Raw genomic sequence first — 18,224 nt, forward strand, 5'->3', positions numbered from 1 at the left:
GTTCATGCCTGTCTGAGAAAAGTATATAGTGTGTAGTGTGGGGTTTAATAGCTTTAAAACATCTATAATAATTGAAAAAATAAAGTTGGCTACTTCACAGATTTCTCATATCGCGGGTTATTTTTAGAACGCAACTCCCGCGATAAACAAAGGACCACTGTATATCATATGATATCATGTATGCATATCTCATGTAACATGTATCATAAGAGCTTAGCATCTCTGGGTATTCTGCATCTGTTGTGGTTCTTTAATAGGTTCTGCTAGTTTGTGTGTTGATCTGTTCAGCTTCAACACACTGCCAGGCTGAAACAGAGACAGGCGGACACTTCCCGACATTCTCCCCTGTGCACAGGTTGCACAGCAACACATGGTAAATGCTTACTGACATAGAAGTGTTCAGTGCCCAGCTAGACTGGAGTGGGGAGGGTGGAGGATGGAGGAGCAGAGAGAACAAAGGTGACGGGGGTTAAAACGACCACCTCTCACAACCTCACTTTTCTCACTTCGCCTTTAAAAGACTGTTACCTTAACAAGTGGCACACAGGAATACATGCTTTGGGCCGAGTCCGTAGTGCAATTAAATGCTCAGTGGTTATCCCCCTCATGTCTAATTAGTGGTGCTCGTCTCTGACTGTGCTCTGCCATACTCCCTGGGGAACAGAACAATCCCACTCACCAGTCTGTGCTCATTAATGAAGTGCCAGCTTTTTAGTTTCTCTTTTTTTACGGATAGGGGAGGGCCAAGTAAAGTGAGCTAGAGGAAAATTGTGGTCTATGTTGTGGGAAAGACTGGGGGAGTAAGAATGAGGAGCCTTTTTAAGAAACACACCCTCAACCAGTATTTTGAGACCCCCCCACCACGCAATATGTCCACCAATAATGTCAGCTCTAATGCAGACTCTACAGACAGACACACACAAATACTTTGCAATAATTAAAGAAAACTAGACTAGACATGCAATTTCACAGATGAAGGTGAACCCACAGTACAACTACAGTCTTAATTCATCATTTTCTAGTGCTCACGCTGAAGCTTAAACATCATCTTATGTGTAGCAACACAGTCAAACACATTCAGTCCATAATATACATAAAAGAAAGAGAAGGTAGTATCTGCAATTAAGGTGAACATTTGCCTCTTTTATTCAATTAAACCACTATTTCCAGGCCACATTTGAAGGGAAGTTTGTTTATTTTAAAAAGAATCATTGTCAATAACGGATTTTTATCTGGAGGTAAATTAGATAAAATAATGGACAAATCATTCACTTCTATTTAGGGATTATAAGTTGCACTTCATTGTTTTTCTAAGCTTAGCAGCTGCATCACTTTTCAAATCATAAATGATGGACATAATCACCATGAGTTTTTCAGATGAAATTACTTGTAGTCCCCCTCTTTTTAAGTCAGGCATGTAGTGCATATATAATGCAAGTCATGGCTTGATTTTTTATTTTTTTTTTGCAGTGAATGGCCAAAGGTTATAGGGACAGCTACTTTAAAGATAGTCCTCATATTCTGTATGTTGAAATTTTTTTTAAGTATATTTCTAATAAAATGCCAACTGGAGAACAAATATAATCCAAACTGTAAAATCAGGACAATCATGTTGATTTTCTGCATATTTTGCCACATAATCACTATTAAAAAAAATTTTGAGGTAAAGAGAAGCATACAGGTTTTCTCACATAATCTTTTTTCTTAATCTACATCACATAGATTCATTCCTTGCAGGCTGCAGCAGAAAATTGAAGGTTTGTGTTGTTATTACACTGATACTTAAAACACTGAGGCATGCACAGTGCAAAGCATAAAGACTCAACACACATGAGGGACCTTTAGCTATATCACTGTAATCTCTCTGAGGGACAGAGTTTTATCTGAAACCACAAACCTCACACTCATGCTGAGCCCAGCTCATTCAGACAAGAAAGAAAAGTACATACTTCTAAAGTTCACTCTCTGAGACGAGGAGTAAATGGCAAAGTTTTTGTGTCTCTGAGGAGAAAGAACACCTGTGTGTCTTGTCACATGGCTACTCTCTGTTGGTCATTGGACAGAATGTAAGTTTGGGACGCTGCAGTTGCTCCACTTTTCTGGTCACAGTCTACAGTCAGCCTTCTATTGCTTTAGCGTAATGATGTCAGGCTCCAACATGAGCATGCTACTATTAGCTTTCAGCTTCTTATCAAAATATTGCTAAAAACAAAAAAGAACGTTAAGCGACTTTCTAAATTTTAAAACCTTTTAAACACAGCTTTCTGACACAAACGATAAAATAAACCATCAGCTATCTTGGTGTGTTCAATTAAAATTAGACAGTGGAGCATTTAACATGGACCTTCTGTACCATCTCCATTTAGAATTTACTAGCATGTTGATTGGCTGTGTTAAAGCAAAGCAATAGACAAAGCAGACAGCTCACAATTCAAGTCCTGTGACAGAATGTCGACCTGTCCATGGAGTACACCCCACGGCTTTTAAGAGGAAGAGAATGGATGGATAGCAAGTTTTGGATAATTCAGAACATTTGCACACCACTAGTCCAGAGCCTCTGAGATCCCCATCCACCCATCATCGTGTTGGGCAAGTTACTTTGAAAAAGTAATTAATTGTAGTTACTTGTTACTTCTTCAAAGAAGTAACTGAGTTACAATATTCTAAAAGTAATTAATTACTTGTAAAGTAACTAAAGTAACTAAAGTAAAGTAAAAAAAACAAAAAACGTTTAACCCTCTGGGGTCCAGGGTATAATTGGCCATTTTTAACTACTTTTGATGTTTCCTCTACATTTTATCTTTAAAGACTATTTACTTTGCCTTGTTTGGTATCATCCTTTAAAGCACAACCTCACGTGTTTGAATTTACAGTTAAGTTTTCATTTTGACATACTGTACTAACACAATTGATCTAAAATCAGACAAAAAACATAAAATCAGAGTAGAAAAAGTTATATTTTTTACTGTAACAACCACAAACATGTTTAATGAATCATATTTCATAACTTCAAATGCAAATATAAATTGTCAATTTAAAATCCTATGCACAAGTTTTGCAAACAAAGTTATTTGCAGCCATTTACCTTTTACCTTGATTTTTTAAATAACCATTTCAAACTATTTACAGAACAATCAGCTCTTCTGCATTCAATAAGATGCCACAAATTATTTGTGCCACTCCAAATATTTCTGTCCACTATAAAGGAGAACATCACAGCCTGATACCTGCAGGTCTGACAGCAGCAGGTGTATCACTCCTTTTTGTACCTGGAGACAGCAGGTTCATTGTTCTGACACACAACACAAAACTATCCACAACACTACACACTAACTACACAAGACAACACATTAACTACACACTCCAAACACACTAAACGTCACAAATCTCTCACATCTCAAAACTCACTCTCTCTCTTTTCTGCTGTCTTTCTCTCTCTCTCACTTCTTAAACTTCCCCTGCTTTTTTAAAAATTTGTTGCTCATAAGCAGAGAGCGCTTGCTACGCTGTCCTTAGACAGTAAACATCAGAGATGGGAAGTAACGCGTTACTGTAATCTGATTACTTTTCTCAAGTAACGAGTAAAGTAAGGGATTACTATTGCAAAAACGGTAATTAGATTACCGTTACTTTCCCGTAGGAACGCTGCGTTACTAAAACCGTGATTTTTTGCGAGAGTGTCTCATGACAGTGACGTAAGCGAGTGCGACGTTCGTGGCAACAGCTGTCTGCAGATCAACAATGGATCATATATCGAGTGTGGGAGAGAGTATGAGCGTGCAGCGTTTAAAGCGTGGACGTACTGACCTTACTTTGAGTTTGATTCCATAAAAAGTGACAAAAACATTAGCGTCCGTTGTGCGTGGGAAGAAAACTTCTTTTTACAGCGAAAAAAACCCCTAAACTTCCAAACAAGCACCGAGTGCGCAATGACGTAATGGGCAATTCACGGAGAAAGTCGCAGATTCTTCAACTGACCGCTGCGACACACCTGCACCAGGGTAAACCTCCGCCTACCGCAGTCCTGCTTTACAGGCGAAAATAGAGCAAAAGGACCGCTGAGTCTTTGACTTTATTTATGTTCTGCTGTGTTTTACTTGCATCTATTTGAAAGACTGAGTGTAAACACAAAAAATATTTTATTTTATGTGCTGGAATGTGCAGAAAATAGGTTTAAATGTTAAACTAATTTCTTCAAGTCAGAGAATGGTGCATATAATTTAATTTTTGCTTGATGCATAAAGTTAAAAGATTAAAACTAATAAAACAAGTTTTAAAAAGAGACTTTTCCATTTGATTACATTTTGTATGATGGATTATGTAGAAAAAGTAGAATTGGGTAAGCTGAACACAGCTTCAACCGTCTGTTTGTTGAAAAATAGTAACGGACCACGTTTTCTTGTTAGTAACTGTAACGGCGTTGTAACGATAGGAACAGTAATTAGTTCGATTACTCGTTACTGAAAAAAGTAACGGTGTTATTCCCATCACTGCCCATCATACATATGTGTTGCCATACAGCGGCCCCAACCAGGCAGTTGCAAAGAAGATTGGTATCTGCGGAAGCTTAAGGGGGAAGGCTGGCTACTTTATGCAGAAGAAAGCTTGCTAGATTGTCTGTTAATGATCTGCCAGGTCAGAGTAAGTGCAAGGTTCATCAACGGCAAAAAAAGAAAATGTCAAAAGGATATAATAGGTGAAGAGAGAAAGAAGAAACACTGAGTGTAAAAGTAGCCGTCCTTTTCCGCAGCACAAATACAAACCAGAATAGCAGCTACTTGTTTTGTCGGCAACATCTGATGAAATCAAAGAACAATAAAGAAGAGTCACTGCTCACTTCTATTCATGCCATTTTCTTTCACTACAGATGCTTTTTGTCAAAGAGGGCAGTGTGTCCTTGCTGTTTGTGTTCACTTCCATCCTAGCTTATTATTTAGTTTCGATGATGACACATCAACAATCATTATTGCTGATAGCAAACAAGTAAAATGACAATACTTCTTCTTTCATAGGAAAACTAAAACTGAAGAAAAAATATCATATAGAGCAAAAGCAGAACTCAGATAAAGAATGGGAGAAAAAACAGAGGCTTCTGTTCAAGCTGTTTTCTTTGCCACAGTTCCTCCCAGGCAAATTTACGTGTACTCACTCCTTCGCTTTTACTTTAAATGCCATTCTAAAGCTTTTAAATTTGCTATGATTAAAGTGTAAACTGTTTAACAATAATTCAAAGAAGTAATCACAGTATGGAGGAACCATCTCATGTTTATACTCTTTATATATAATGGCTAATATAACTTAATTTCACAAACTAGGTATACAGAAAGGAATTTGTAGATCACCGGACTTGAGAATCATGAATCCACAGAGAAATAACACCCTAGAATTTAAATATGAAGTTGATGCTAAATGCACATTTAGAAGTCCATGTCTCAAAAGTAAAATCCAAATTTCTGGTTGAGAAAAAAAAAAAAAAAAACACTTTTAGTTTTAAACATTGTAAAAAAGTTGCCTATCAACAGGTTTTTGGATCTGCACAAATACTCCAACACCACTGTTTGCAGGAGGTCAGAGGTTCAAGAGAACATTTGCAAGACTGAATGCATGTCACCTTTAAAACACTGTAAAGAACAAAACACATTTGTAGCAAAGAAGCAAAATTTCATGAACACCTGACAAGGGCATGTTAATGTATTAGTGAAATATTTAAGATATTTGTTGTTTGATATTTTCACTTTTCATGTAAAAAGCTCAGTAGGAATATAAACTTTTGCATAATAAAGAAGAAACTCAAGGAGTATTTTATGCTTATAAGCATAGTGACGGATTACATGGGTGAGCCTTACTTGACAGGCTGCCAGGTTTCCTTCTGGAAGCTGCGGTGGATTGATTGAGCAATGGCCAACTCCATTAGATCAATGTATCGTACCACCAGTGGGATGTACAGGTCTTGGAGGTGTTTGTGGAACATCCCATTGCACAAGTGAGCTGTTTGGGGGGGGGATGAGAAAAATGTTATAACTATGTGGACTTTCTGTTCACATTAACAGTCATTAGATGGATTGAGCCCGCAAAGTCTCATCTCAAACTTCAAAATAGTTTTTAGCTTTTTAGCAGGTTTCCAGTCCTCACGACTGAAAATGTGCTCTTCTGGATTAAAGTAAGGAATAAGACAAAACAGAAATGATTAAAGGTTATTCAATAGTCAAATACAAGTTTTCTGGGATAAAAACAAACAAATAAACATTAAAAAATCCACAAAAATTTAAGCTAAGACTGAGTATTTATTTTGTTTATGGTTGAGATTATTACTTCAGATATAAGAAACGTGATGGATTTTACTTCTGATATTGTTCTCTCTCACACACAGTATGCTACTATTTTTAGTTCTTGCCCTTTATTAACTTCGCTTAAATTTCAGTGTAAGCTTTAGCGACACCTAAATTGCTACTTGTTTAAAAGTGTAGAACTTATTACGCAACCATTGTAATATGACAAATCCATTCATGCATTGCTTTTCTGGTGTTACAGCAGCCACATCCAGTCTTCATATGGAGACTGGGAGAGCTGTTGGCATTGGGATATTTTAGCCAACAGTGTGGCTCCAACTTTACATTAAGAGTTTTTGTTTTCTTATGTGACATTTCCTAATTGGACAAGCTGATACAGACATTTTACCCAAATTAATATCTATTTGATAAATTCTAAAAGTTTAAATTAAAAAGCTTCACTAAATTCAAATGTATACTCTAGAAGGTCTACACGTCTTTTATCAAATGTCATTGTGTCCACAGGTGTTCCTATTATCACTCCATTATCCCCCATTCAAACTGTAATGGTGGGTTTTGGAAAGACAGATAAATCCCTGCAGACAGTCGACAGTCCACAGTGAGGAGAGACAAAGATAAGGTGTTGGTGAGAAGCAAGCAAGCTGGTCTCCCAGGACTTCATTAGTTTTAATTCCTCTCACTCTGCTCCATCATGATGAACACTAGCCTTTTTGCCCACTAGAGAGTAGAATCCACCTCCCTCACGAAAGCTTGTCACATATGACAATCAAGTGAGCATTTAAATAATCTGCAACCGAGAGATAATACACACGCTGAAGAAAATACTTAGAAATCAGCCGACCAGTGAGTATTGCAGAGGATTTGTTGTCCAAAAAAACAATGATGTGAATGATTAAAAACAACGACATATTATATTTTTGTGAAGCTTTGAGAAAGCGATTCATAAATAAACACTCTTGTCCATCAAATCCTTTTTTCCCTCTTTTGTTTGTGAGCTGCAGCGTTTTCAGTGATTGGGACTAAAACTAATCAAACCAATCCCTTACCTCTCACTTCAAGCATAATTATAAGAAGGAAGACCTCATTTGTGCAAACAGTGAAAACTATGATTTCGCTCATACTCTGTTTCATCTTTTTCTATTGCCTCGTTACACTCCAAATCAAGTTGGCTAATGTTGTGACACTTGGAATAATTATGGTACAAACAGAAGATGGTAATTAGAAAGAATGCAAGATATGAGCCACAGAAAAGAGATTTGTGGTTTCTATGCATAATGAAACACTGAGTCTTTATTCTCAACACCGCCCTTGGGCTGTCTATCTGCCTGCCTGTCTGTTACTGTATTTGAGGTATTTTGGCATCCACCATGTTAAATATTGCATCTTGCCAAATCTCTGCTGGCTTGAAGACAAAGCCCCACAGCTGAGGGAGGGTTTGAAAGGAGAAACACAATGAGCCAATTAGATTTTTTCTCCAGCAGTCAAATGAAATATTTACAGTGAAAGAAAGTTTATCAAGGAAGAGAATTCAATATTTACAGTGAAGTACAGTTCATTGCGGTAGAAAATGTTAACAAAATCTCAGGAATAAAAGTGCAACATTTATGTTTGTCATAATTTGAATTCTCCAGGTTCCCCTTTTAGGGAGTTTTCTTTTTCCATTGTTGGGACTTTGACATGAAACCTACATTCACATAACTTGGGTATTAATAAACTTCCCATTAGCTGCAACTTATTCTTTAGGAATCTTGACAAAGCAAAAAAATTAGAAAGTATTATTAAACTGGATCTGTTCCTCTCATGTCTTGCTCTACTTGTTTGCTCTTAGACGGTGCTAGAGTAGCTTTGCACCAGTCACAGTGCAAAACAACCCTTATTTAACATGCAGAACTAAGTTTGTTGTGAAGAGGGAACTAAGTGCCAATATGAAAACAGCAAATGAAGTATAACAGAGAAGCATCATGCTTTGTTGGTTGCTTTAGATAAATTTACCAATGATTACTAGGTGCTGCTCACACATTCTATCTGCCACCACCACTACTTTTGGAACTTGTTGAAATGTGGGCTTGTTCCCTTAGTGTACCAAGGCAGAACAGGTCTGGCAGCAGCACTGCTTAGTGGAAAACAGGCATTTGACATCATTTCCTGTAATGAGCTTTAGCAATCAGCTCAAAGCAGTCCTGAGCTTTAGAGAAGGCCTTAAAAAACGTGTTCAGAAAAACCAAGACCTACGGTCTGTTCGTAGAAAGTTGTTGAAGAGCTGAAATAGTGGGAAGCTATTCCAGGAATCGATCGACTGGACCTGAAGAGCTGCCTCCATGTCGGCTCTGTACAGAGACAGAAACTTCTCAGCATGTTCAGCCATCAACTCTGGCCAACATGAAAAAGCCTGGAACAGATGCAGATGAAACGAAATTATATCAGAAAAACAGATAATGCAATCACAGAGTGTTCTTTTGGTTTTAATACATTGATTTCTGCTCATTTTAGATCAGTTCTTTGTGTCTGTACTCATTCCCAGTAGTATAATAGTGAACCCTGTGACTAGTATTACTAGTGTTACTAGTATCTCCCATTTTGACCTTGGGACTTCCAGGCCAAATTCGGCACAGATGTTTCTATATACTATGCCGGCCACTTGGTTATGGCGTTCCATGTATGCCCGAGCAAGTAGTCGGTCGTGGTCATCTTCCTCATGTACTCGTAGATATTCATCGTCTCATCCTGGACTGTGATACTACAACTCAAAAGTGTCGGGCCTCCTTCCGCTTAGTGTACAGTCTCAGGATACTTGGTGGTTGCAGCTTTCATAGCAGCCTCTTCCTCTACATCCCAGGACTCTGGGCTTGTAGCTTGAAAGATAGAGACCATCCACAGGGCGAGGGGGGAATTTATTTTATTTTAAAATATGGTTTGTTTATCATGAATTTGTCCACTGGATAAGAACTTTGGTGTGGCTTTCTTTAAATGATTGTTGTTGTTGTTGTTTTTTTAAATGCAGAATATTTACAATGCAGTGAAAAGGAGTTGCACAAGAGGATAATATTAAGTGGGAGATCAGCCAGTCAATTATCATTTATATTTTATAAACCTTTTTGACTGTAGCTTTATAGAGTTGCAAAGTAAGTATGAGGTGAAAGTTGAGGAGGATATATGTGGCAAAAAGTAGAGGAAATAATGGAATGGAAATATTATTTATATGTACACTCATACAAAAAGCAAAACCTACAATGTACATAAACATCTAGAAGAATCAATGTTTATTTTCAGAAAACCTCAATGTAGTCTATACTGTAACATCCTTACAAGACTTTAAAATAATATAAAAAGAAAAATCCAACAATCAGATGTCACCCTGTGAGCAAGCACTTTGGCATCAGTGGGAAGGAAAAACAGCCATCTGCCTCGACCGGTTTGGGGTTAAAGTAGGGAGATAGGACAAAGGACATGCTGTGAAAGAGGGCCAGAGATTAATTACTTAAAGGACTGTTGGTAACGTCACATCACTTGATCATCTTTTTGATGTTAAAAATATGACAACAAAATTATTCCCCAAATATAGACAGAGAAAAAGGATTCACATTTTTGTTTTTGTCTGCCAACTTTCCAAGGCTAACCACAATTCTGGTAATAATACATAAACACACACATATACAAACAAACACACACACACACATATTATATACATATATATACATATATACACACATACACACACACCCCTTGTGTGTGTATGTGTGTATATATGTATATGTATATATGTATATGTATATATGTATTAGGGGTGCAACGATATTCGTATCGATATTGAACCGTTCGATACAGTGCTTTCGGTTCGGTACGCATATGTATCGAACAATACAACATTTGTAATTTATTTTATCAATTTTCCTTCTGACGATGCTGTTTGTGTTGAGCGCTCAGTGAATCTGCGTTCGACTACTCCGCCTAGGCTGCACTGTCGAGCGCAGATCCACTGAGCGCTCAACACAGACAGCATAGTCAGAAGGAAGAGCGCAGGGCAAGCTAGTGAGACAGAAGTTAAGCTCTCCTTGCAACATGGACCTCCCCCACCCTCATTCAGATCTGGCGTTTGGAATTATTTTGGTTTTCATGTGACGTATGACCCTGAAGGTAAGCTAGTCATGGACTAAAGTAAAACAGTATGTTGAATGTGCCACGCAATGCTCAATTACATGGGTGGGAGCTAGTGTGTTAGCGCAGTTAGCTCGTTAACGTGTTGGCCGTCTAGCCCCATGCACGGAGCGATCGGCGGTAGCTCGTTAACGGAGATTTGCCGTGTTGCGGCGTTAAGGTCATTTCAACGAGATTAACCTGAAAGCACTAGTGGGAACACAACGAATATGACTGCACATTTATGCCGACATCATCCTAGTGCAAAGACAAAAACAAGAAGCATGCTACTAACTTTAGCCGAGTCATTTAGACAGCTGTTAGCACATGATTCTCCTTATGCTGCTTAGAATATAGCCCAGAAGAAGCGGATAGTATAACTTTTATTTTGGAAAGAGCCATTTCTCTGTAATAAACTCTCTTTTCCAAAGATGAGTGATTCCTCAATCAGATACAGGGCTCGCAAAATCGCTAGCCCGACGTCCTGGGGCTAGCGATTTTTTCAGTCGGGCTACCAAAATCTATCTCTGCCCTGCCCGTCGGGCTATTGTAGGAAGGAAAAATATATGTCAATGCTTTTGCATTCTTTCGGAAATGTAGCTGGGTAATTATGTCATTGGCATCGGTGAGCCACTGTCAATATGTGACATATTGAAATCGCGTTTGAATTTGCGCTTGTTTTTTTGCTTTCACTTTGCAATCGTGCGAACTGTGTATAGAGAGCGACAGCACATAATTTGTGCACCAATTCCTCTGACATCGTCTTATTAATCGTTAGCTTACTATGCAAACATGACAAGTGAAATCTCCCGCAGCAAGCTTAAACATGTGAGAGGTTGATCGCGCAGAGAATCGCTGAGCTTATGTGAGTGTGTGTGTAAAAGTAGCAGGATATATATTTTAGTTCTGCTGAGCCAAATAAGACAGGTCAGGGTGAAGAAGTGACAGCCAAAGAAAAGCTTACCACAAAACGGAAAAGTTATGACAAATCAGACTATAAGGCAAAAAGAAAGTGCAGCTTTATGGTTTCATGGACAAAATAATTTCTGTGGCTGCAATATGACGAGCTATATAACCGGGGCTGCACATAAGTGGTCCGCAGGTGCGCATTCGCTGTCAAAATAAAAAACACGCACAAGGGTTAGGGTTAAATTTAAAAACTGTACTTTTGAGTTAAAATATATATTTATAATTTTAATAAATGACAAATTAAAAAGGCATGAACATTTTTTTTGTATCGAAAAAATATCGAACCGTGACACCAAAGTATCGAACCGAACCGTGAATTTTGTGTATCGTTGCACCCCTAATATGTATATATACATACACACACACACACACACACACACACACACACACACACACATATATATTTATATATATCATTCAGTCATGCTTCCTTCAATGATTTGATGCCTTTTAGTCTCTTTTTTTCATTTAATTAACAGAATTTATTCACAGGCAACTTGAATGAATACGGCGTCAAGAAATCATTCGACATTAATTGTGGAAGAATTGTCAGCCTGTGTTTTCATTTTGCAGTTTCCAGCATCAAGAAACTGAAAAGGAACATTTGAAATATCGCCTGATTCTCCCCTCAAGGTCACAAATACAAGGCATTACCATGTCAAAGGAGCTTGCAAAGAAAACCGTCTGGACTTCTTTAAGTTGCTTGAAGACGTTTTCAAGCAACTTAAAGAAGTCCAGATGCTTTTCTTAACAAGCTCCTTTGACTACGATGACCTGGATGACTGAGAACCTTCACAGACATACGGCATTACCATGTCATTTTTTTCTGGCATCTTACATATCTGCCTCATCTTCCTCTGTTGAACAGAAAAACTGACCTCAGCGCATCAGCATATGATTTGAGGCTGGATGCACTTTTCTCTCCAACTTCATGTAGCTATCAACAGCAGAGGTCGACTTAGCGAAACAACCTTTGTTCACTGGACTACTACACAGCCTTGATTCTCTTCAGTTAGCTGAAGAAACCTGTGTTAGTGAGTCGTTAAAGTTTTCACAACAGCACCTGTGGGTTTTTTGTTAAAACACTTAATCGCTTTACAAAGAACCAGCAGTCACAGTAGTGACCTTGGCTCACATCTACTTTTAACAGGCCAACTTTACTTTCCTAATTCAGTTTTAGTCATCAAACATTTTAAGAGACATTAGCTCTTTCACACATAGTGGTCACTACAGTGGACAGCTATTCAAAGGCTGTATTCTTGTATTTGTGTCAGTGTTGATGGTATACTTGCACATAAACCACTACACTGGACAGTGATGTGTCACTCCATACCCTGCCACCCACTGGTCCTTCAATGTTACTATAGATGTATGACATGTCTCATTGTAATTTTTTTTATGCCTAAAGATGAATAAAAATACTTAAGAAAACAATGCTGATTGAGGTTGTCATAATTCATGCATGACAGCCCATATGGAAAAGATACATATAAATCTTATAAGGTTTGTATCGGTCTTGTGTGAAGCTTGTATGAAAAGCATACAAAAGTGAAGACAGATATAAGATCCCTTGAAAAATCATATAAATGAAACTTGTATGTTTTGGATAATTACTAAAACAATATATGAAAGTGGCCACTTTCATGAGTAAATCATATAAGCCTTATATGATTCACTACATGAAGTAGGCCACATCTGATGCAAGTCTTTTATTAGTTTTTTCTATTTCTTTTCCATATGGGAGGGTTAAACACATGGTAAGTGGATTAAACATAGTTTCTAATAAAATAACTCCACTTCCTGTTTTTGCTAGATACAGGATCTATTCCAGATGCTCAACTGTTTGAGTGGTTTTCTAGCCAAACAAATGCATGCAGGTAAATGTGATCAGAATGATACTAAGGGTATTTTTTGGCACCACAGGAGAAATTGTTATAGTAAGTGATAAGGTCTGTTTGGCAGACTAGGTTGCATTTGTCCCAAAGATACAAGATTTAGGTCAGGGTTTTGCACACGGTAGTTCTTCCACCCAAAACTGGGGAAAACTAGGAAACTTTTCTTTCTACTTTTAGGCAACACATTTGTGTTGTTATTTTGGGTTTATACTGCTAAACTGATAAAGAGATGATTCATTCTATGAGTGTGAGGCAGACAGATTTTATAACCAAAGAGTAAAATAAACCAGTAACTTAGAGATACGATCTTATATGAGCCCTGAAAAGGTTAAATGCACTGGTTCTTATATAGCGCTTTTCTACACTACCGGAGCACTCAAAGCACTTTATACAACATGCCTCATTCACCCATTCACACAAGCACTTTTTTCTAAGCTTAAGTGTCTGACATTTACACGCATTCATAGTTGGAGCTTTAAGTTGCTCATCACATTATCATCTACTAATATTTTGCTCTGTAAAAGATACAAAAGTTAACTACATGGCAGAGAAAAGTGAACTGTAAACAAAAAGTATTTGCCCGCTTCCTGATTTCTTTTTTGCATTTGTCATATTTCAGATGTTCAAACATATTTTAATATTAGACAAAGATAACCCAAGCAAATAAAAATGCAGCTTTTAAAAAAATGATATTATTTATTAAGGGGAAAAAGTTATCTAACCTACTTGGCTGTAAATGAAAACCTACAGTGGGGCAAAAAAGTATTTAGTCAGCCACCGATTGTGCAAGTTCCCCCACTTAAAATGATGACAGAGGTCAGTAATTTGCACCAGAGGTACACTTCAACTGTGAGAGACAGAATGTGAAAAAAAATCCATGAATTCACATGGTAGGATTTGTAAAGAATTTATTCGTAAATCAGGGTGGAAAATAAGTATTTGGTCACCTCAAACAAGGAAAATCTCTGGCTCTCACAGACCTGTAACGTCCTCTGTAAGAAGCTTTTCTGTCCCCCACTCGTTACCTGTATGAATGGCACCTGTTTGAACTCATCATCTGTATAAAAGACACCTGTCCACAGCCTCAAACAGTCAGACTCCAAACTCCGCCATGGCCAAGACCAAAGAGCTTTCGAAGGACACCAGGAAAAGTATTGTAGACCTGCACCAGACTGGGAAGAGTGAATCTACAATAGGCAAGCAGCTTGGTGTGAAAAAATCAACTGTGGGAGCAATCATCAGAAAATGGAAGACATACAAGACCACTGATAATCTCCCTCGATCTGGGGCTCCACGCAAGATCTCATCCCGTGGGATCAAAATGATCATGAGAACGGTGAGCAAAGATCCCAGAACCACACGGGGGGACCTGGTGAATGACCTGCAGAGAGCTGGGACCAAAGTAACAAAGGTCACCATCAGTAACACACTACAACGGCAGGGAATCAGTGCCAGACGTGTTCCGCTGCTGAAGCCAGTGCATGTCCAGGCCCGTCTGAAGTTTGCCAGAGAGCACATGGATGATACAGAAGAGGATTGGGAGAATGTCATGTGGTCAGATGAAACCAAAGTAGAACTTTTTGGTATAAACTCAACTCGTCGTGTTTGGAGGAAGAAGAATACTGAGTTGCATCCCAAGAACACCATACCTACTGTGAAGCATGGGGGTGGAAACATCATGCTATGGGGCTGTTTTTCTGCCAAGGGGACAGGACGACTGATCCGTGTTAAGGACAGAATGAATGGGGCCATGTATCGTGAGATTTTGAGCCAAAACCTCCTTCCATCAGTGAGAACTTTGAAGATGAAACGAGGCTGGGTCTTCCAACATGACAATGATCCAAAACACACCGCCCGGGCAACAAAGGAGTGGCTCCGTAAGAAGCATTTGAAAGTCCTGGAGTGGCCTAGCCAGTCTCCAGACCTCAACCCCATAGAAAATCTGTGGCGGGAGTTGAAAGTCCGTGTTGCTCGGCGACAGCCCCAAAACATCACTGCTCTCGAGAAGATCTGCATGGAGGAATGGGCCAAAATACCAGCTACTGTGTGTGCAAACCTGGTAAAGACCTATAGTAAACGTTTGACCTCTGTTATTGCCAACAAAGGTTATGTTACAAAGTATTGAGTTGTATTTTTGTTATTGACCAAATACTTATTTTCCACCCTGATTTACGAATAAATTCTTTACAAATCCTACCATGTGGATTCATGGATTTTTTTTCACATTCTGTCTCTCACAGTTGAAGTGTACCTCTGGTGCAAATTACTGACCTCTGTCATCATTTTAAGTGGGGGAACTTGCACAATCGGTGGCTGACTAAATACTTTTTTGCCCCACTGTATGTCTTACATTGTTAAAGTAACCAAAGCATTACTGTGACCTCTGCCCCAAAACCTACGGCCTCACCACAGACAGTAATTACTTCTTATTTTATCATTTACACACTCAATTTTATCAGAAAAAACTCAGTTTTACCAGAAAAAAAAAAGATGTGTAACCAGTAAAGCCAGTAAGTATTTTGTAACCACAGGCCATACTATGAAAACTTTACAGGCTGGTGTAATGATGTACAGTGGAGGGGAGGATAACTGCAAACAGCAAACTTGCCTCTCTTCCCTTCCCATGACAGAATAAAGGAAAGGGAGAAAAAGAAAGGAGCCAAATAAACAATCATGCTAAAACAGTTTTCTGTTATATAAAAAAAACAAGTCAAAGTGTTGTTTAAAAACAAGACTGTTTTTATATCCATCATATTCAAAATGGACTTTTACGTGATGAAATGCTTCATTCACTGCTTTAGTTTCCTTAGATAATCCCCCCAAACATATTGAAGAGTCAATCTTTAAACAAAAAGACTCCAGAGAGAAAAAACAGCATTAGTAAGAACTGATTTAAACACTAGGTTGTCACTCTGACATCTCTGTATAGAAACAGCAACAACACAAACTAGCAAGGCAGTAAGCAAAGACACAGCAACTGAGTAAACAATTATTAATTTCTAAATTTAAGCTGTGACAGCTTGCGATGGTCTGAAAAAAAAAAGGCCTCTAATTTGTAGTTAACATCACATCTGAAGCATCCACCAGTCGCCATGGCAGCAGCAGAGCATGGCTTGTTAATAATAGTGCAGAAACAGATGCCTGAGTGCCATGCTGCCACTTAGGGCTGATTAAAAACACCACATCTCAACACCTAGGATTGATCAGTTTTACACTGTGGCATAAAATTCTATGTGCATATGGGGTGTGGGCGTTGTTTTCATCGTGCCTCTACTGCAGACGTTAATGCAACGCAGCCATTTGCCATGTCATCTGCCATTTTAACATGAGCTGCCAAACAAGGCAAAGAAAAGAAAAGAAAAAGGAAGTGCTGTGAAAGTGATCAAGAGACATATGAAATGATCAAGTGACATGTGGCATCTTTGCCACTACCACTCAGATGACGAAAAAACCCCTCATAGTTCGAAAAGAGTTTCAGAGTTACGCTTCTGCAGTTTGAAAAGACTTGTTAGCGAGACGTATTCTCACAACACTGAGAACACACAGTTTTGAATACTTTAACATACACTACGTCAGATGCAGTCGGCTTTTAAGATTTGAAGAACTTACTAGTTTCATAATGCTTCTTCACTATATAATGGATAATTCTGGTTGCAGTTTTTTTCCGTTGATATCAGCATCGGTGTGACATCCAAGGCCCTAGAGTGGCACCTAGAGTGGCACCAATTGATAGTTTTTAGGTCAACCATTTCTTCTTATGCCAATTATTTTATTTATTTACTCAATGATTCAGACTTTAGTTTAGATTTTTGGAATTATCCATTTCTAAATTCCTTAAGCTTAAAACGTTCCTTTTTTGCTAAAGCATATAGTTAGGGCTGGGTCAGGTGACCCTGAATCCTCCCTCAGTTATGCTGCAATAGATGTAGACTGCTGGGGGATTCCCGTGATGCACTGAGTGTTTCTTCTTCAGTCACCTTTCTCACTCACTGCGTGTTTATATACTTTTCTGCATTGAATCGTACTTGTTATTAATCTCTGACTCTCTTCGACAGCATGTCTTAGATCCTGTCTTCCCTCTCTCACCCAAACCAGTCAAAGCAGATGACCGCCTGGTTCTGCTGAAGGCTTCATCCAGGTAAAACCTTCCTTCACACTGTTGCCAAAGTGCTTGCTCATAGGGGGTCATATGATGCTGGGTTTTTCTCTGTATGTATTATTGTAGGGTCTACCTTACAATGTAGAGCCCCTTAGGTGACTGTTGTTTCAATTTGGAGCTGTATAAAAAAATTGAATTGAATTAAGAAATTTACAATACAATTTTATTTATATAGCACATTTAAAAACAAGGTGTATGCCAAAGTGCTTCACAGAAACCAAATAAGAGCAATAATAAAATAAATAAAATAATATAAGTACAAATAGAATATACTAACAGGTGGGAGACATAACTAACCAATGATACCAGGCATAGTAGGCACGAGCCGAAAGGCTGAAGGCTGAAGGCAAGGCTAAATAAATACGTTTTTAATCGAGATTTAAAAGATTGAATTGAATCAGACGCGCGGATAGCTTGAGGAAGATTATTCGAGAGGTAGGGTGCGACAGCGGTGAATGCGCGGTCACCTCTGGTCTTAAGGCGGGATCTAGGTCGCACCAGGAGCATTTGGCCTGCTGATCTAAGCGCTCTCCTAGGGGTATAGAAGCTGAGGAGATCCTTAAGATAGCTGGGCGCGGTGTTACTTATGATTTTAAAAGTGAGCAATAAGATTTTAAAATCAATGCGATGTTTAATGGGGAGCCAGTGCAGGTCGGAGAGAACTGGAGTAATAGACTCAAACCTACCAGTTCCGGTTAAGAGACGCGCAGCAGCGTTTTGAACAAGCTGCAGTTTGTGAATAAGGGCAGAATGGAGACCAGTATAAAGGGAATTACA

The 18,224-nt window shown here is 38.5% G+C and overlaps 1 protein-coding gene across 3 annotated transcripts in view; it reads right to left on the reverse strand.

Moving 5' to 3' along the window:
* The window catches only part of cadps2 (Ca++-dependent secretion activator 2), a 184,743-nt gene that overhangs the window by 40,568 nt on the left and 125,951 nt on the right, over positions 1–18,224 (reverse strand). For all 3 annotated transcript variants that reach the window (XM_085283227.1, XM_085283229.1, XM_085283226.1), the window contains 2 exons: positions 8,523–8,679; positions 5,847–5,988 (listed from right to left, as the gene is read on the reverse strand). In XM_085283227.1, the coding sequence (XP_085139353.1) occupies positions 5,847–5,988; positions 8,523–8,679 (299 nt within the window). The remainder of the gene's footprint in view (positions 1–5,846; positions 5,989–8,522; positions 8,680–18,224) is intronic.

Source organism: Mchenga conophoros, linkage group LG7 (genome assembly GCF_057382185.1).
Source record: "Mchenga conophoros isolate Kocher_MC1m ecotype Shallow Benthic linkage group LG7, M_conophoros_male_GT1.1, whole genome shotgun sequence".
Classification (NCBI taxonomy): domain Eukaryota; kingdom Metazoa; phylum Chordata; class Actinopteri; order Cichliformes; family Cichlidae; genus Mchenga; species Mchenga conophoros.